General features: G+C 36.1%; 1 protein-coding gene across 1 annotated transcript in view; it reads left to right on the forward strand.

The window, feature by feature from the left end:
- IQCH (IQ motif containing H) overlaps positions 1-21745 on the forward strand; it is a gene marked incomplete at both ends in the record, with an annotated part of 190358 nt that overhangs the window by 3217 nt on the left and 165396 nt on the right. Inside the window, 3 exons of the mRNA XM_084241286.1 lie at positions 4879-5001; positions 5901-5995; positions 14655-14772. Of these exons, the coding sequence (XP_084097412.1) occupies positions 4879-5001; positions 5901-5995; positions 14655-14772 (336 nt within the window). The remainder of the gene's footprint in view (positions 1-4878; positions 5002-5900; positions 5996-14654; positions 14773-21745) is intronic.

The raw sequence follows: 21745 nt of genomic DNA on the forward strand, positions 1-21745 counted from the left end.
TTAAAGTTTGAAAGTTACTACTTTAGCTATAGTAGATCTAAGTTACTATAGATCATATTGTGAAATATCAACTGTAACATAATTTCAAAGGAAAAAAATCACAATAATCATAGCTCACATAGTATTTACCAGGTCTCATGCATAATTCTAAATACTGTGGCTATTTTAACTCATTTAAACCTTACAACAAAGCTATCCAGTAAGTATTACTATTATCTTCACATTATGAAAAAGAAATTGACCAAAGATGAGTGTTATGGCAGACTCATACGTTGTATTTAGAAAATAAAAGCATTCTTAAATCTTTTCAATCCATCACTCTTGGTTATAAAAAAAAAAGTTTTCCCTTGCCTCATTTTGCTGGTCTAGATATTTAAATCCTGTCTTATCCACAAAATTTTCACCAATCTCTAGCTCTACATATTTACAAATACATAATTGTATATTTATAGATATTAGGTATATACTGTTAATGACTTACACCAATTAAGTAGCTGTTTACCTTGCACAGGTAACAGCCTCTTCGTACGTCACATTCCCTCAAGTATAAAATGAAGATAATAATATGAATTCCCTCTTAGGATTCTTGTAAGGATTAAAGTATAGGATAATACATAAGGCATACCATTCAGTAGGTATTATTATTAGAGCTGGTCTCTTGCCTTTAATATTATTTAGTTTTGTGTGTATTAGTTTGCCTTTTACTCAAAGTTCCTAAAGGAGAAAGAAAAATTAATTTTAACCTGTTTTTCTAACCAGGACTACTCCATTCTTAACTAGAACTTTCTGGGTGCTGCTATTTGGCAAACAAACCTTATTTCTCTGTTACAGGCTGGTTTTTGGCTATCCCATTTTACCTAGTACAGGACTAGGTCAACAGATCCTGGGTGACTGTTATGATTTACTCTTTTATTCAGTCTCCAATAATTTATGAACTATTCAAATATCAGTAAAGTTGGACTAACATTTTCTACTCTCTAGAAAAGATAATAAAAGGTATAAATAGTAAATCATAGAAAGTATTAATTACTAAATAAAAAGGTAAAATAGCAAAAGTAATATTGTGATTAAATGTCTGAAATAAGAGAAAATATTAATATAGAAATAATTAGTGGTCTAAACTCTGTATGAATTTTAATGAAAACATGTGCTTTAGTGTTTGGATTTTCCAGGAGAGTTTTGGTTGTGAATATTCTGTCCCATCATCAGATCATGTGTCAAAGTCTGTTTTCATTTTTTGAGGTCCAGAAAATGTGATTATCACTTCCATATAGACTTCTACTAGGCAGTGTTTTGTTAACTACTTAACTTCTGTCACTTCCAATCAACTCTGAATTATAGATTCAGACTTTGTACAATGTTTCCCTCAAATAATCAGAATAGTGGTGTTTTACTATAGTGATAATTATGACTATTACAATTAAAATAGTGGCCAACACTCACTGAGAGCCAGACACTATGCTGAGAGCTTTTGATTATTTCAAATCCTATCAAAAAAGTTCTATTAGGGAGATCTTATTTTTACCAGTTTTCAAAAGAAGAAACTAAGGTACAAAAAGGTAAAATAACTTGCTCAGAGATAAAGATAAATCCAGTGTGTATCCATTCTTCAAAGATTATAGCACAACCTTGAAGAAGTGTGGGGGAGACTCTGGAATGTGTCATACATGCTTTCTTCTACTGGGTACTTTAGAAGTTTTGTTTTTATATTTGACTAATGATAATGTGATATGTGGTATCTTTTTAACATATATAAATGCTGGTTTGACCTAATGTTTATGCAACAAGGACCACCTAATCTTGCAATCAAAATTATCTTTTTAATTAGTTTGGAAATCATATTTCAAAGACCCAACAGCTGCATGTTGATACCAACCTTGGAAATATTAGTTATTTGACAGCTTGATCACTGTCTCATTTCATTTCCTGTGTCTGGCTTGCCAAGAGCATACAACAACAACAAAAAATGAATGGGGAAGGGAAGAGAACAACTTAGCCAAACTATATCAGAAATAAATAAAATGGAATTATGAGACTGCTTTTGACAATATGGACTCTAATTGCATGGCTCTTTAAAATTCTAAGGTAAATCTTTGCTGCATTAGTGCTTTCAAGGGCTTTCTATTCAAGCCCTTATTTTAACCCTAAACTATCAAAATAATCATCTCCCTCCAAGTAGGAAATTTGTGCAAAGCCATGCATTTGATGATCACAGAGATGATCAGTGACAGGCATAATTTAACCATGGTAGATTGGATTTATTTGAAGAAGGAACAGAGAGTTAGAATTTAATCTCTTTGCCTACCCATGTCTGGTGAAACATTTCCTACAGTACTTGTCTCTATTACAATTATACAAACAGATGTGTGGTTATTATGAGGGGAGAAGAAAATATCTGAAAAGAAAAGTAAAAAGTTCTTAAGCAAGATTGAAAACAATTCAAATCTAGGAACACTTACTAAGTGCCAGTTGTGTATGAAGATTTCACTAGATTTTACATTTCAGGAGAGAAATAACATTTGTTCCATCCCCTCCTATGTAGATAGTCCTATACAAAGCACTGTACATACATTAACGAATTTTATTCTTGTCACTATTCTGAGAGATAGCTATTTATCACCACTGTACAGATGAGAACACTAAGGCACTAAGAGACCAAGTCAATTTGTCAAGCTCAATTTAGTAGAGGAACTAGGATTCCAGTACATATCTGTCTGGTTCCAAAGCCTATCTTCATTCATTTTCACACAATTTCTCATTTTCAGTCAAATATTTAATGAAACAGGGGTCTCCATAGTGGCGCAGATGGTTGAGCGCAGCGCTGCGAAGCTGTCCGCAGCCTCTGCAGTGCTGGTTGGTTCCTGGCTGGCCGCGGAGATGCCCACATGGTGCGACAGACCTCTCCTGTCTCGCCCACTGCTCCCCTCAGCAGTGTATTTCGTCAGCTGCCTGTTCTGTTCCCTGCTCTGTCTCTGGTGAATCCTCTCACACTCTTGCACATCTGGCCTGTACCCCAGTTCTTGTATAAATAAATAAATCTTTTTTAAAAATTTAATGAAATAGAGTAACTTTTTTTTGGTGACAATTGGGATGGTATGGGGATCGCATGACTAGCAAATGATAGGACTAGGAATTATGTTCACCTGCATTTTACTGAGTTCTTCCTATGTACTTGGTCTATTACATATTATCTCACAACTTAATAAAGAAGTACAATTGTCCACACAAGGCAGATGAAGAAACCAGACCTTTAATTCCCAGTAAGTATCCCTCCAGCAACTGACAGGCATAATTACTGAATGATATATGAGGCCACAAATAGTACAAATACTGGTGCTACAAGAAGGGAACCCAGTGCATTCAACGTATGAACCAAAAAACATGGGCCTGGAAGTGGTCTTGCCCTTGAACTGCCTCTTTATACTTGCCAACTCTCCTTAGACAGTAGACTATAAATTAGCTTACAGCAGTAATTTGGACAAAACAATCAAAAGAAGTACATCTTCATCTTTAGTTCCTACAAGGAAACAGTAGGTGTGTTCAAATTTCAATCTGTGAGCCCTGAAGGCTTTACATGACAATTTGTGCTGAGTACAAATGACCAGATGTGCCTGCCAGACTGTGATGCCCATCAGTGAAAAGAGACAAAGCCTGAGCCTTTGAATACTGGGCTCCATGGGGATATTCAAGAGTAATTGATAACATAGCCTGGATCAATGTATAAGTTCAGTTAAGCTAACAGAGAAAAGGTAACCGTTTCAAAATGCCTTTAGCAACCCAGTCTGCAGATTGTTATTGGTGTGACTCTTGCTGAAACAGGTGTTGGATTCATAAATTTGCATAACAAAATGTTTTTCTTGTGGCAGCAGCCCATACAATAATTGGTGCCATCTGTATTTATCTGTTCGAGTTTGGTTTCTAAGATGAATGCAGAGAATAATTTCATAGCCACCATTTTAGTCCACGGGTGCTTGACATTGGAGAGAAGTTCATTTCCAAGGAAAATCCAAATGGAAGGAAAATGTAAAAAGTAATAACATATGTTGCTTTTTCCTTATGGGTCATTTTCTGACTACATAAAACAAAATCAAGGCCACACCTACGGAACTGCTTCTTCAGAGTAGGTGGGGAAGATCCAGCTAGAAATGAAAACCAACAGGCCCTGATAACATATTTACAATACTCTTTTGAAAGGCACTGCTTCCACCAGAACCTCGCTTCACTGGGATTTTCCTGAGCTTACCTCTTTTTTTTTTTTTTTTTTTTTTTTTTTTTATTGCGCTATAGTTTTATTTTTTTTTTTTTCCTTTTTTTTTTTCTTTTTTTTTTTTTTTATAAATTTTATTGTTATATTCCCCATACAATTGCAGCCCCCCATTCTGACCCCAATCCCTCCCCTCCCGCCCCCGCCCCCCTAAAGGTGTCTCTGGTTCATAGTTTTTTGTTGATTTTGATTTTCACTTTCTTATAGTTATTCATTTTCCTGGTCCCTTATTTAAGTTTTCTAGATTCCTGCTATGAGTGAGACCATCTGAGCTTACCTCTTAACCAATTAGTTGAAATTTGTCTGGCATCATCTTGGTCAGGCTCAATTGTTTTCTTACCCAAGAAGGCAAAACTCTTGAGTTGTAGCTTTGTCTTGGATCTGCTTCTAATGAAGGAAGAAAAATAGAAAATTGAAGGAAAATTGAAAAGCAATGATGGTACATTGTCATAAGGTATATCCTAGAACCATAAACACAGTTCTTGTCAATAAACACCATGAAGTCAATTTTATTGTCTTTAATATTTTAAGCAAACTGCAAGCTTTTAACATAGATAACTACTTTAATGACCTACATATGTACTCTTCAATATTTTGTATTTTTGTACCATCAGGTTCATGATGACCTTTATGAACTAAAGGAGAAATTAACAAATTTCCCACATGAAGAAAATGGAAGGACTCTAGACATTCAGGATCTCGAAGCAGCAATCAAAAGGACTGAAATGGGATTAAGAGTAATAGAGCTTTAGATATTAAATAAAATACTGTAATGAGACAAAGATTCCTCTAGAACAGAATTCCTGTCCTCACATAACCCTTATGTAAATCTGTAACAGAGATAGATGTGGGATAGATATCAACTTTCTCAACATTTTCCTTTATTTTTTAAATAATGATTAATAAGTGATCGATTTACAACCATTCACATTGCACAAAGAAATGATGGTACTAATGTAAGACCATGCAGTGATTACCCCTCAAATGTGGTTTGATCCTAAATTTAATTTAAATTTTTATAAATTAGCACATGGATCCAAATGAGGATCATCTCCATCTTCTAGACCTATAATTGTCAGTCTCAGCTCTTGCTTCAGACTTTACTTACTTGTTATCCGCTTTGTTTCTCAGCTCCTGAGGCTGTGGGAGATGAAGTATACATTGTAACCTCATCAAACTAGCACACCATTGTCCTATATTACCTGATGGTGAGAGGGCTGGACCCAGCTGGAGTCTTGGGTTGGCCATTTTAAATAATCTGTTACCTAAAGGCCAAATTCTTTCCTTGATGCTGGCTTGAAATCTCTTAAGAGAAAGCCATTACTCCATGTCCATATTGCCTAGTAAATTTATCTGGCTAAGCAATTTCCTAACTATTGTGCATAGTTTCATGTGTGGAGAGTGCTACCGGTCACTCAAGCTTTGAGTCTCAGTTGTTTATGATGCTTTTTGGAATAGTGAAAGTAATTTGGTCTTGAGATGCCTAATGGTACCTTAGGCGTGTAATAAATGAATAGCATGTTGTGTCTTTTGGCTTAATTACACGATTCAGAGTGTTAACCTAATGAAATGGAGTTAATTAGCTGAGTATCTTAAGTCCACCATAATGGCCTAAACTTTAACTTTTCTGTAACAGATTCACATTGAGAAGTATTTAAATGTTGTAAACCATCACGTGTTAATGACTCCTCTTGAGGATGGCCACTTGTATTCTTCTCAGCCTTCCAAATGGTAAGTAAAATAGGTATTTCAGGGTTCTAAGTAAGTACAATAAAAACAAACAAACAAAAAAAACTTTTCTCACTCAGGTCAGATGACTGTAAAGATAAAATTTTCTTGTTTTTGTTCATATACCTTCTACTAATTTCAGTATAAGTTTTGTATAAGAAATAAATGACAGAATTTGTACTTTAATAAAGTTTATTCTGGGTTACTTTTATTGAGTTAAAATGCTTGATCCCATGACAATTACTTCAGGGTCATAGTTTTCACTCTTTTTAAGTTTTATTGAAAAGTATTGAATATTCAACTACTAGAGGAATTATCTTACTGAAAATCAATTTTTAAATTATTCCAATCTCTTGGTATTTTCTTTGCAACTTTTAACCTAGCATAGGTATTTTATTGGGTAAGCAAAACAAAAATAAAAACTTGCTTGAAATATTCATTATGTTATACATCCCAAGAGATGATTTGTTAAAATTAGAATTGAGTTGAAGAGAATTGACCTTGCCTTACCTTGGACCTTCTTATTATAGACCTCCTGAATTTGAGTGAATGTAGTTTAAGGTTTTGCACTCAGCTTTTAAACCCTGTGGCCCTTATTTGCATTGCAAATATACCAAGCATAAGTGAATAATACCAGACAGTGAGGTCAAGTTTCAGAAAAAGCCCAAGGAATCATGGAAACCTATAGACAGAGGCAAGTTCCAGCTCTGGGTAATGAGCAGTGGAGCCTCTGGGTGTCTGTTGTACCTGTCTCCCTGTCCCTGACTTGAAGGTGGTGGTGCCATAGGCATCCATCATCCCTTGATAGAGCCAACCCTTCTGTCATTTATATCTTTGATTTTTAATTAAGGAATACAAATATGATATGCAAATAAGTTAATATACACAATCTTTAAAAACAAGAAATCTGTAGGGAAAACAATAAAAGGAATTCTTGGAGAAGAAAATATTGGAAGTTACATGACCAACTTACATTGACTCCTTGCTCAAAATCAAGGGAACCCTGGAGAGGGAAGCCAGTAGAGATGGCAGCTAGGGGATCTGTATAGGTGGCCAAAATATGTGGCCTATGACTGAGCATACATACGGCAAAGAAGAGAGCCTCAGACAGAAGAGGTGAGGAAGCAAACTAGAGAAGAGATTTTGTCTCCATCTCTAATGAAAGTTCTGTCTCCTCTTTCCAGCTTTCTAATTGTCCCCTTATCTTGAAAAAGGACAGTCTGGGCTGTAGATTTGCAGGGTAGGATAACTGAAAAGAGCAAACATGGTAGCAATGGCAGCCACAAAGAACCAAGCAGTAAGTTTCTGGTAGAGACCTTTTCTTACAGTTCTTCTCCCTTGACAAGCAGTGTCCTGACCCTCTATCAGAGCCCAGAAAAGTGAAGGAAGATGTTGGGGCATGGATTTGGTTCCCAAATGTGGCCCTTGGATACTTTCTTTCCTATTCAACCTAAAATTATAATCACTGGGGCCTCCCCGGTGGCGCAGCGGTTGAGCGCTGGGTTGCGAAGCTGCCCGCAGCCTCTGTGGTGCCGGTTCGATACCCAGTTGCTCCCTGGCCACCGAAGGAGGGTCCCACATGGCGCGCAGACCTCTCCTGCCGCCCGCTGCTCCCCTCAGCAGTGTACTTCAGTCCTTCTGCCTGCTCTGCTCCCCGCTCTGGCTCTGGTGAATTCTCTCACCCTCCCGCGCTTCTGACTGTACCCAGTGCTTGTAAATAAAACAAACAAACAAATAAATAAAACATGCCTCTATAAAAAAAAAGTTTAAAAAAAAATTATAATCACTGGCTTCCTGTTAAGAGATGGGAGCCTTTTGGTTTGTTTGAGCACACAAGCATGGGAAGGATGCAGCAGCATCTCAGTCATAGCTGTGGGTGGTGCTAAAGTGGCATGCAATTTGAAAAGGAAGTGAGGTGAGCCAAGGGCAAAAACTGGAGTAAAGTCTAAAGTGGGTCTTCAAAATTAAGCAAGCCCTGGGAGTCAAAGTGTGAGTCCCAGGAAGTGGCTCAAGGGAGAAGAAAATCATCAGCCATAAATAGAAAATGGGATACCCAGGGGATAAGGACCCCTGGTAGAATATCACAGAGGGTCCTGCCCTTGCAGGAATACCCCATGAATAGACTTGACTTCAGACTGTCCTGTGGCCTACAGGGACTTTTATGCAAAGCAGGTTGCAAAACCCAGAATTCCTTTGGGTTCTCATACCTAGAAGAAGTCAGACTGGCCAATTCATTGCATTTTTCTTCTGATGTTCCCTGATAAGATAGGGTGCTTTTTCATTATTGATGGTAAAACTCATGGAGGAACAGGCTACTAGTGTCAACATTGATTCAGGTCAGAAGGAAGACTTAGTCATGAAAGTTTTGAGTTGGGACAGAACTTTTTATGATAACCACATGGTTATCAGCCAAAGAATATGGGCATGTACCCACAATATAGGTATGTTTATTTAGTAATAAATTATATGCTTATTATCACAGAGTAAATATATTCTAAAACAGTGGGTTGTTGGAACAGTCATGACATATTTTTTCTATTTTACTATGCAAAAATGTATCATGACTTTTCTGGCAACCCAATATATGAACAGAATTTTAAATGAGATAAAGGTGAAATAAGCATTTAAAAATTTCTTCTCTATTAATAGAAAAAACTTCTCTCTCTCTTTTTCTTAAAGATTGATTTATTTATGCGTACATGAGCTGGGGTACAGGCCAGAGACACGGGGGATGAGAGGATCCACCAGAGACAGAGTGGGGAACAGAACAGACAGACTGACTGAAATACACTGCTGAGGGGAGCAGCGGGCGAGACAGGAGAAGTCTGTTTCACCTTGTGGGTTTCTCCTTGGCCGGCCAGGGATCAAACTCATGCTGCAGAGGTTGTGGATTGCTTCCTAGTGCGGTGCTTAACCCCTTGTGCCACCAGGGAGGCCTGAAAAAAAACTTCTCTTGCTTAAAAAAGCTTGTTAATTATAATGTTTTTGTTGTTTAATCTTGTTAATAATGATGCTTCGTACTTGCTGTTGCTTATATTCTAAAACATACTCTATATTTAGGTGAGAATCAGCATGGATGCTGGTTGGATATTTGCATATAAATCCATATTTCTACCCATCTTTTGGATAATTTTTAAGTTTTTTTATTTTTGCTTTTTGGCTAACTATAAATTCAACTGGATTATCATCATTTTTACTTTCAAATGTGGCTTAAAAAGCTCACACTAGGAGTAAAATTCTACTTTCTTATTGTGCACTGATGCTTAAATCATTAGTTTTACTTTGTTTTTTATTATATTATCCTTGTTGGCAATGGTTTACAACATTGTATGTAATTTGGGGGTATAGGTGTGTTTACAATGCCACATTTTTACAGTCTTTTGAAGATACCTGTCCATTTTTTCAGGTTTAGTTCAAACTAAATAGCAGAATCCATAAACCCACTGCAGTATACTGTAAAGCCCTGAAAGCAGATGTGCCAAAGCTGGCTCCAGTATCCATGTCTTTGTGCGGTACAACTCCTACTCGCAGGAGGTCTCCACAGTTGCAGATGACATGACCTTGTGGGGGATCCAGTGACAAACTGAATATTAAACAGTAGTATAAATGATTCCTTATCTTATGTAAATAGAAGTCTTTAGATTCTCTTCACATGACCAGTGGCATTGTCTTATGTATCACCTGGGATGTGAGCATTCTATTTAAGAGACCACAAGTCTCAAACTTTAATTTACAGTCCTTTCACTGGCTCCTCGGATAGAGGAATCTGCATATAACAAATTTTCTTGGTGTTCCTAATGCAGACTGTTTTTGTAATCCCTGGGATCCACATGGTTCTCTGGAGTCGATATTCTTTGGGCCTCAGGGGGCACCTGCCTTTGTTTGGTGAAGAAATTGGTGCTAGAAATTCTGTTACCCTATTGCTATAAAGGTTGGAGTAAGCTCCATGCACTGGGATTAAGCCAGGAGTGGGGCCTGGCTGTCAGGCTGGTAGGACAGTCATTGTCTCTCGAGCTATAAGTCTGTTGGAGTGTCAGAAGCCAAAATCTCAGGACAACAACCTATTCTGATAGACGTGGCATATTATAACAGATCTCTGTCATTTCTTTGACAGTAGAGCACAGTTCCTACAAGTAACTGAGAACCAACAATTGTTCAGATATCTGGGCTTCATTCTTTCTATGGAAACCCAGGAAACCAGGAGTTCATTCCTGGTATACTCTTAACAATTGCTTAGGGCAGGTATACAATAATTGTCCTCATTCTCTTGAATTTTATCAATATTTTCTTAACACTGGGCAGTTTGCAAAGGGCTTTACCAAAAAACTATAGGTAATTATGCTTTCCTTTTAAAGATGAGCAAACTGAGACTTATACCAGTTCCAGGTCACACAGGTTGGTGAAGTCCAGATTCAATCTAGCCAAATGTCTTTAATGTAGTACTGTTCTACTTTATAATCACCTGAAAACCAGAATTACAATTTGCACAAAAGATCATTGTCCTTTTTAGCAAGTATTTTTGAAAGGAAAATCTGGTAGCTTTGTCTAGTAGAGGCAAAAAACAGTAGGTACACAAAATAATAATAATGGGTGCCAGCAAATGCAAGATTTTCCTAGCTGTCATTCAGAAAACAATATTAAGGACATTATCCAAAGTGGCATATTTTCTCCAAAGAGCTCAAAGTGCTTTTGTATTATGTTCAAAATAGGTTTCACTATTATCCCCACTTTGGCAATGTTTCTTCTTCTATGTCAAAGTGTGGTTTTCCTCTTATCATTGCTGGCTTTCACGAATTTTATTGCCTGTGATATCTGCTCACACTGTTCTTAATGACCACACTTTGCTTATTGACACTAGGAGGGTGACTACCATCTGTACCAGCATTATCAGAACTGCACAGAAATCTTCATTTTGTACTCTGTTGTGTTAGTGTTGGGGAGGGGAGGTTTGACAAGAACAAAGCAAATAAATAACAGTGAAAAACCAAGAGGGAAAGAAGAGCCTTCTGTTAATTGGTGAGTGTAGATTAAGAGGTACATTATCCTTTGAATATTGAATTTTCTGGATTTTTAAATACACAAATCTCACTTCTATATACTATGACTATGTTTTAATCAGAGAGAAAAGTGAAGCACAGGTAACTGAAGATGTTAACACTAGGTAATCTAGGTGGATGTTCACTGTTCTTTCAATTTTTCTGTGGGTCTGAAATTTAAAAACAAAAAATATTTAAAGCATCATAAATTAAAAAATAATAAACTGGAAAAAACAGTTGCAAGATATTATACCAAAAATTACTAATAGTCTTAAAACAAAGAGCTCTTGCCAATTAAAAAAACAAACAAATCTTGACATAGACAAAAGGACATGAACAGACTACTCACAGAGATAGAAATGCAAATAACCAGTAAATGTGGAAAGTGTTTCATCTCACTGGTAAACTGGAGAAATTCAATTGAACACACTTTACTATTTTTCTTTAAAAGTTACCAAAACAGATTATTTAAACCACCCTGATTGCATCAGTGCTGTGAGGCGACAACAGGATGGGCATCCTTTTACACTGATGGTTATATAAATAGCACAGAGTTCTTAGAGGTATCTTTTCAACATATGTGAGATTTTAAAGTTATTATTTTTTAATTTGATAGGAACCTCTAGGAATGTATCCTAGGAATAAGGAGATGTATATGTAAATCTCTAAATCTCTGTTCATTTCAACAGAGTTATAGTTAATAGCAATAAATTTAGAGATACCTTAAATGTTAATAGTAGAATAATGAAATATGTAACACATCTATACGTATATATATAGCTATTAAAATTGATATTGTCTAAGAAATGACAGTGAAATTATGTGAAAGAATTCTCAAACTATATGTTGAACAGAAAAGAAGCAGAATACAGTATGCATCACAACTTAAATTCAGTTCTAATTCACTGAGGTAAAAGGATTAATAAGAAATACACAAAGAGGCTTTCAATTCTAGGAAGATGGTGTCAAGACACTATCCCTTATTCCTTCTACTACGTACAATCTAAGAACACTGGCCATTATATATAAGTGAACTTAAGAATTTGAACAGTTAAGAGAGGCAGGCAAATCCTTTAGGGACCTTGGGACAAAAAGAAGTACAAGGTGACTAGATTTGTGCATTTTCTTTTTTCCTCATACATCACCTATCTGACCTGCATAAATTTCCTTCTCTGAAAAATTCTTTTAACATTTATTGCAAGACAGGTCTTTTACAACCAATTCCCTTCATTTTTGTCTGAGCATATCTTCATTTTTCCTTCACTTTGATGAATAACTTCACAGGATGTACAATACCTGGTTGGTGGGGTTTTTCTTTCCACACTTCAAATATTCACTTCATGTTTGCATGGTTTATGAAGAGAAATCTGGTATAATTTTTATGCTTCTTTCTCTGTAGATATTTTTTCTTTGCCTCCTTTCACAATTTTCTCTTTGTTACTGGTTTTCCATAGCTTGAATACCATAGGCCTAGCAGTAGTTTTTTGGGTATTCATTCTGCTTGGTTTTTCTCAGAGCTTCCAGCATCTGTGGTTTGGTGTCTGCCATTCATTTTGGAAATTTTTCAGTCCCTATTACTCAAATATTTTTTCTGTTCCTTTCTTTCTTCTTTTTCTGACAATCTCATTTTGTGTATGTTACACTTTTTGTGATTGTACAATGGTTCTTGGATATTCTATTCTGTTCCTTCTCTTTGCATTTCAGTTTCAGAGTTTATTTGGACATTTCTTCAAGCTCACTCATTCTTTCTTTTGCTGTGTCCAGTCTATTGATAAGTCCATGAAAGGAATTTGTTTTTTCAGTGTAATTGATTTCTAACACTTCATTTTGATTCTTTCTAAGAGTTTTGACCTCTGCTTACCCATCTGTTCTTGCATATTGTCCACTTTTTCCATTAGAGCCTTTAGCATATTAATCAGTTATTTTAATTTCCTAGTCTAATAATCACCACATCTCCTTTATGTCTGAATCTAATTCTGAATTTTGCTTTGTCTCATCAGACTGCTTTTTCTTGCCTTTTAACCACCTTGTAACTTTTTGTTAAAAATGGGACATGATGTAATGAGTAATAGGAACAGAGATAAGCAGAACTTTGTTTTAGCTAGAGTTATACTTGTTTGCTATTTGCTGTAACTGTAGGTGTCTGAGGCTTCAAGTTCCTCCACTGTCTTTGTTTTTATCTTCCCTGTTATCTTTGGATTTCCCTAGAAACTCTTTGTCCAACAGGGTCTGAGCCTTGCAGTCTCTGCAATCCTCAGTTGTCCATATGCTCTGTAGATGCAGTGGTAAAGTGTGTATTGGGAAGAAACATTCAATAATCCTATGATTAAGTATCAGTTTTTTAGTTGGGATGTGCCCCTTGACTGTTAGCTTTACAGGCCATTCTCAGTGTTTTCCCTCCTTAGGTGAGACAGAAAAAAAAAAAAAAAAAAAAACAGAGGGAACTAGAGTTTGCTAATTGCCTTTCTTCCGGTAAGAGAATGCTTCAGTAAAATAATTTTCCTTGAGAGATGGCCTTCAATACAGAGGACAGAAGAACAAATCTCTGTAGGAATCTCTTCTTTCCCCTACCAGATGCAGAGGACAATTTTTTTCTGATCTTCACAGTGAGACATGGGGGGAGAGGTAAAATTCACAAAAGCATGCTACCCACCTCAAACTTGGCCCCTCAGAGTTTTGATTCTCAAGCTAATCCACATTGAGCCTCCTGCAACTGTCAGCATGTAAGTGTCCATGCCAGCACTAGCTCAAGCAGAAGTCTTCCCCTCTCAGACTTTTTCCACCTCTCTCTCCAGTTTTTTGGGCAACAGTTTACCCAGAGATTCTAATTCTCCGAAGAATCTAAAAAGAGTTGTCTTTCCGTTTATCCAGCTTTTTGCTTATTGTGAGGTTGGGAACAATAACTTCTTTACATGTTGGAATGAAATCAGACATACAAAAGTTGCTTCTTAAATTATTTTACAAAAGTAGGCATCACAGTATAATCAAAAAAATCAAGTCATTGGTAGTCGAGTTTTATTGATCTTAATTATGCTGACAATTTTAGGGAACTGGAACTGGCTTTGAAATTAGAATTTTTAAGACATAATATTACACACACGTGCTTATTCTTATGGCTTTATTTTGCTTTTACATTGTTCTCCCATGGAACTGCCCACTGCTTAATAACCCCCTTTGCTCCTTAAGTCTGTAATTATGTAAAATAGCAGAGGGTTCAAGAATGTAAGTATAGCTTGCTTAGGGATCAGCATTTTGAATATACTTACCACTATACTGTGATTTGATTTTATTAAACAAAATAGAGCATTATGTATTTTTCTTTACCAAGAAATGTTTTATAGTGTAGTAATTCTGTCATTTGTGAATCATATAAACTCAGCCAGAGACAGCACTTTTTATTCATGCTATAATGGTCTTTATCAGACTCGGAAGTTCTTCTGCTTAATAAACAACTGCAATTTTATAGTGGTAAAAATGCTAAAGATTGGTCTAATTTATTGCAATTACCAATTGAATATTTCCTACAAAATGTAATTGAGCTAGAAAGCATTGTTTTTTAATTATAATTTATCAAGTTTTTAAGACAGCAAACTTGGGTTTGTTTGTTTTTTTTTTTTTTAATTTAGGTACCTTCCAACTGTACTTGATCAGAAGACATTTATTTTCCCTATGGAATCTGAGGGTAAACTTTGGCAACCACCAAAACAGCACAAATCATTCCCACACGCCTTTTCAAGAATAAAGGTAGGAACAGAGAAACCATTAGAAGTAGAATGAGGGTTAGTGATTATCAGAGGCTGGGAGGAGGGAGGTTGGCAAACACTTTGAAGGGTCATCAAGTTTCTTTTGAGGATGATGAAAATGTTCTGAAATAAGGAGTGATGACTATATCACCCTGTGAATATACTAAATACTCTGAATCGTGCTTTGAAAGGGGGAATTTTAAGGTATGTGAGCTCTATCTCAATAAAACTGTTAGGGAAAAAAATGAAGAGTGAAGTTAGGAAATTTGCTTTGTGTTATAAATGAGAAAACATGCCATTGTTCAGTCAGTTATGGTCGTGGCATGGTCAATTTCTGTGACAAAAGAGCTTTTTCCAGAAAGAAAAGTAAGTCAAAACAGAATGCTTTCAAATTTTTGAACACAGGCCTAGAAGCAAAGCTTCTAGTTGACAAGGGATGGAGATCAAGATGTTTCTGACTTTGCCTCTACTACATGTTCTTTCAGTTTGGTTCCTGTTCCCTCCCCAGCTCCCCCAAAGTAATAGTAGCATCCCTTGTTAGGGTATCAGGCACTGTCATCAGTGCTTTGGGACTGACTTGTTAGCCTTCAAAACAATTTTAGAAGCAGGTGTTAATATAATCTTCATTTTATTGGTGAAGAATCCAAGATACAGAAATGATAAATAAATTGCTCAGAACACAGCTAGTGAATGTCAGAACCAGGATTACAGGATTATGAACCCAAAATGTAGGAATCCTGGGCTGGGCTCTGAGCCACTGTGGTGCCCCTTTTTAATAAAATGGATTTATTGAGATAGAATTTGCATACCATAAAATTCACCTTTTTAAAGTGTTAATTCAGTGGTTTTTAGTATACTCACATCACTCAGGTGTTGTGCAGCCAACACCTGATACCCTCTCACAACTATATTAGCCTGTACTTTTCCTTCATCACACTTGCCACAATTTGTATTTAGATACTGAGTTATATAATCTTTTTTTTTTTTGATGTCCATCTTCCCTCTGGATTATAAGTCTACCGAGGGCAGGATCCACATCAGTTTATGCATTGCTATATAAGAGGACTCTCAATAAATGTTTGCTGAATAAATAAACGAAACCACTACAGTGACCTCTCAGGAGGTGTTCATCCTCATGTAAAATATCAATCTGGGCTCTTCTGCACCCACAAATCAGCCCACTCCTCCTTTTGTCATCATACTGTTATCATACTTTGTTCAGACCCTCTCTATAGGTTCTTACTGTGTGCCAAGGCCTGCTGGCGGCATTTTGGCATTAACAATTCAGACGAGCTGCCTGCTCCCAGGGAGCTTACGTTCTAGTGGGGGGAAGACAGACCATGGATAAGAAATACCAGATAATAAGAAAGGTTTTGAAGAAAATGAAACAACGCTGTAATAAAGGAAGCTGAAACTTCTCATCTTCTTTATTATTAAATATCTGCTTTCAGATAAATTTTAAAATTTTGTCAAAACTCTAGGAGGCCCACTGTTGGTCTACAATGGAAGATCATAGATCTCTGCTCTATAAGGACAATACAATAAAATCTGTGAAATTAGGACAATGGTAGAAAATACAGTTACTATTCTTATTCCAGAAATTAAAAAAAAAAAAAAACAAACCTATGGCCAGAAATGTATTTGCTAAAATGAATTTCCTCAAAATTCCTTTTTTTTTTTAAAGATTTATTTTATTTATACAAGAGCTGGGGTACAGGACAGAGTCACAGGAGGGTGAGAGGATTCACCAGAGACAGAGTGGGGAGCAGAAAAGGCAGATGGACCAAAAGCACTACTGAGGGAGCAGCAGGCGAGACAGGAGAGGTATGCCCCACCACGTGGCATTCTCCCTGGCCAGCCTGGAATCGAACCAGCGATGCAGAGGCTGCAGACAGCTTCACAGCACTGCGCTCAACCCATTGTGCCACCGGGGAGGCCCAACATTCTTATCTTATAAAGATAAGAAATCATATGTGCTCAGCCTAATTTTGTGTTCTTTCAAATGCTGTGAGCGTGGGTGAGCTTCATTTAGAAAGGGGCATAGGCTATTTCCCACCTTGACTTACCTCCAGGGCCTGGATCCCTACAGCTGTTTTATTTCTAATATCAGTGATATCTGTTTAAAAATACATAACCACTGACACAAAAGATAGCCCTGATTTTGCTTTGTAAAGTCAATGATAAACAGTGCTGTTTCGCCAGCTGTTCTGAAAGCTTTCCACACCAACTCAAAAGCTGGTATTATTAAACAGTAGTGAAATCCAACTGGGATACTACCACCTTTAATTGCTCACTCCCACATATTAAACTAAGGTAAAACCCCAGTTGTTTCCTTAAGTTCTCTTTCTCCAAAAGTGGATAACTGTTTTTGAAATTCCATTTCACAAGAAACTTAGATGATAAACAATTAGAAACTGTTCAATTATAAATTATAAATAAGAATCATAATTATTGTTTACTAATCTTTTGTATTTCAAAAAGCACACTCAGAACCATAATTTAAGCAAGTACATTTATACTAGTCTCACTTTTTGAGGGATTTTTATTTTTTAAAAGTAGCAGATAGAAGTGGACTAAAGTCTTTCTTTGGGATTTGCAGATAACTGTGGACAAAGTTAACAGTGACTGTGTTTACTTGTTTGACTTTTCCCCCCAAATTTAAAGTTAATAAGTACTTGTTATAACTAGCTGAAAAACACACTATGAAGGTGTAAAAGACAAAGCTAACTGTTCACCCCTGCTCTACACCAACTGTCTAATCCCCCATGAACTAGCCAATGGTAATAGCCTGGTTTAGACCCTTCCACACATTTTTCTTTGTTCCTAACACATATACAATATGAGCACATATTTTAAGCTTTCGGATAGTTGGGAACTTCTTTTGTTTTTATTGAAACAGAGGACATTTTGAATTGTGAAAAATAAAAGCCTTTTAAAATGTTTTATTTATGAAAATTATGCTCATACAAATATCTGCACAAAACATCTTCTATTTTAAAATTAAACAACTATGGTACAAAATACAGCATAGGATATTGTGATATATTTCAGAGCCTTTTCTATGGAATGTCCCTGACGATAAAGGAGGGAAAGTGTGAACCCTTTACACGCTAGGATTGAGTCTGAAGAGAGAACCCAAGGTGAAGTGGGAAAATCTTTGATATCTCATATTTATCACACAAAGAAATATATATGAAACATGAATTTTACATTCCACTCCATTATAGAGACCTCTACTGCGCATGCACAAACATGTGCACATGCGCAAGCGCGCACACACACACATACACACACACACACACTTCAATATAGAATTAGCAGATTTTACCACCAAAATATTCAGGTCAAACTGATACCCCAGGAATGTGCCTCATATTGTTTATGTGTGTTAGAGGACCCCAGCACACTACCATATATTCCTAGCAGAGGATTGTATAGCATTGATTTATTCACTCATCAAATGTCTATTGATGCCCTTCTGTGTGTTGCACATTCTATTCCTATACTCACTGGGGGCAATTTAGTGGAAGATAGCCAAATAGCACACAATTATACGACTGAGAAAGATACTATAATGAGAGAATTGGTGGAAGTGTGTGTGGGGGGAAAGGTGGCCTGTATACACTAATGGTGACACTTAACTAGGAAGTGAATTTGACAAAATGTTTAAAAGATCTAAAAATGTATCCTAAAGTATATCCTAAAAAATTATTAGACTATGAAAGCATAGTACAAATATTTGTTATAGTTTGTTTATATTAACCAAAAAAAAATGGAAACAACCTACATGCTTGATAAGAAATGGTTAAAATATGTACGCTGTCTCCATATATCATGATACTACTTAGCTTAGACTATAACATGGGAAAAGGTTCATGATATCTTAAGTGAAAACAGATTTAAAATAGTAAATTCCTATTTTTGTAACTGCACATAGGTTTGCATGTACACATAGAAAAATACCTTAAAAGATAGCTAGTAAATATAGTGAAAAATACTATAATGGGAAAAGTATAGGATCTTATTGGAACATATAGGACACCCAACTCAACTCATATTTAGAAATAATATTAAGAGGTTTCTTAGATGAAACTAGAAAATCAGTGGGCTTAGCCAGAATAATGGTGGGAAGATTGGGGAGGATGAGCAGAGAGTTCCTAAGTTTGAAACATTATGTCAGTAAGGAGACTAAAGGATGTGGTTTAGATGGGTAAATGTTCCTGTGGGTTTAGATAAAGAGTTTGAGCTTGTATCAAGTCCCAAGTAATAGACATAATTACCTTTTCAGCAGGAAAAGTTTATTTAAACAAATATATAAAATTATCTTTTTATATTTACTTTCTAAAATCACTTTGTGGTGTGATGAAAGTATTAGAGGGATCAAAATAATTAGAAGGCAACTGCAATAATATAAGCAAGAGATGATGGTGTTAGCAAGAGTGTTTGTGAACGGATGGAAGGTATAAGATTGAATGAAGAGAAATCAAGAAGTTGAATCAGACAAGTATTTGAGGATAAGAGGGAAAATTCAAGGATGATGTGAAGATTTTGGCTCCAGAAAAAATCTTGTGTTATTTTCCAAAATAGGGAATGTAGACTATATTATATACTTCTGTTTCTATTTGGGCTTATTATTATATGAAATCATACAAGATAGGGGAAATTGGGTTTTCATATAAACAATTAAGCCTGGTCATTAATTACATGGGCATTAGGGTTTTAAAAATTATAGAAGTTGGAGGCAGAGTTTAGAAACATCATCAACCATTGTGGTAATCTGGATGAGAGATGATGAAGAGTTAAATTATTGTGGTTTAAAGAGAAAAGGACTGATTCTCAAGTCCATTGTGATTAAAGAGGTAGAACTGACAGGACTTGGCAATTGATTGGAGGATTAAAGAGAGCTGGGGTACTCAAAGGCAATCCAGTATCTGGCTTGGGGGTTGGATTTAGTGATGACACTCATTGAGATGGGAGATACAGGAGAAGGGCAGACATGTTGGGATGATGGCCAGAGCATCCTGGGGTATAAGGTTCATTTCAGTTCCTGACCATGTTAATTCTGGGGTACTTATGGGATCTCTAAAAGGAAATGCCTGATGTACCCCTATTTAAATGGAGTATAGAAGAATTATGTGAATAATAAAGAATAATAAATACAATAATCTATAGATTTTCTGTGATCAATATTCATGAAGTTGTTCAAGCCAGAGCCAGGGAGAGGTGTGAAGAAATCACCAGGTGAAATGACAAGAGTGTTGTCATTGACAATTTCCTTTTTCTTTGAGTCTAAGATACCACAAATCATGAATTGACATTAAATTGTAAGCTTTTCAGGTTAAAAATGTATTCAGTGTAATTAAAAAAACCTGAAAATATGCATAACACACTTTCATATTGCAAAGTGTAAGGCAAACTTTTTTTATTTGTAGACTAAAGATTCTTTCAAATCACTTTTGGTAGTTTGATGTTCTGAGCAGCATGGAGATAACAAGCCGTTTTTTACAACCCTGACTTATGAAGTTGAATCTTTCCTCCTCTTTAGACTCAGAATATAATTTTGAGGCATAATAAAAAAATAGTAGGGCTTCTTATCAATGTCTTATTTGGTTGCATTAATAGTTTCATATTTTTTTTCACACTTGAATTACCCATCCCTGAAAGTTAAACACAACCTCTTTAAAAGTGAATGTAAGATGTCTATCAGAGAGCCAGCTATTCAGGACCGGAGTGGTGGTGCAGACTAGGGACACCATTGGTGTCCATTTCTTGGGAAATCTTAGCATCTCTTCCCAAAGATTTGATAGGCTGGTTTGTAACATACAAATTCTACCTCTGCAGTCACTCTTTGTCTTAGTGCTATATCAAAATGAAATCTTTTTTAAAATTAAAAAATTGATGGAACATTACATTATAATATTTTGTAAATTTCAGGAATGATCATTATAAGTAAACATCTGTACATCTACTAAAAGCCTAGTTCTACCTTTCACCGTACAATTCACCCCTTTTACCTGATTCATGCACCCTCCTTCTTCTTCCCTTTTGGTATCCACTAATAAAAAAGTCCTTATTTAAAAAGCATTTTAAGCAAAAATTAGTGACCCAATTTAGCTGCAAATTAAACCAGTTCTAGAACACAAAACTCAATTCTGCTAATGATCATATGGACTGGTTCTTATGCATGGCTTAATTTTGAGCTGCACAATTGTGTCACAGCTTACCACTGTGAGCAGTAACTGGCAATGTTCTTTAGATATCAAATATAAGAAAGACTGATTTCAGAAATGCTGAAAACTGAAAACACGTGTGTCTTTGAATAGAAAAAAATACAGCAAAAATCATAAATAGATTTAAATTTAAAATAATTTAGAGTATAAATAAAGCATTTGTGGACATTTTCTTATGTATTATAATTCATTGGGCAGTTCAGAAGACATTAATGCAGTTTATTGAACAAATATTGAGTGCTGCTTATGTGCTTGCTATTCACAGTTTCAGGTTCTGGGATACAGAGAGACTTGATTCAGGCATGATCTCTTTTTGCATGGGATTATATTAGATGATATTAAATTGCCCTCCTCAGGAGCACTGGGGAATGCGGGGGAGGGGGGCACTGGGGTTGTCACAATGCCTTGGGAGTACTGCTGGCCTTTATTGGGCCAGAATGCGAAAGTTACTGCAATCTATACAGGAAAAACCATACCTCTCAGAATATCAATAGAATCCATAGCGAGCAACATTGTAGAAGACACAGTTGTTCATGACTAGACTAACTACCAAGGAAGGGACACAATATTTCTGTCATTACTGTATCATGCTAGACAATATATATCTATTGCTCTGCTTGACCTCCTACCTTCTTCATTAGTAGATGTCACTCAGAATGCTTTTTAGGAAAAAGACAAAGGATGAAGCTCTCCTAAAGAATGTGACATAGGCCCTGATAGCAGTCCAAAAAGTTGGGTTCTGAA

The sequence above is a fragment of the Talpa europaea genome, assembly GCF_964194135.1.
Source record: "Talpa europaea genome assembly, chromosome: 8".
Taxonomy (NCBI): Eukaryota; Metazoa; Chordata; class Mammalia; order Eulipotyphla; family Talpidae; genus Talpa; species Talpa europaea.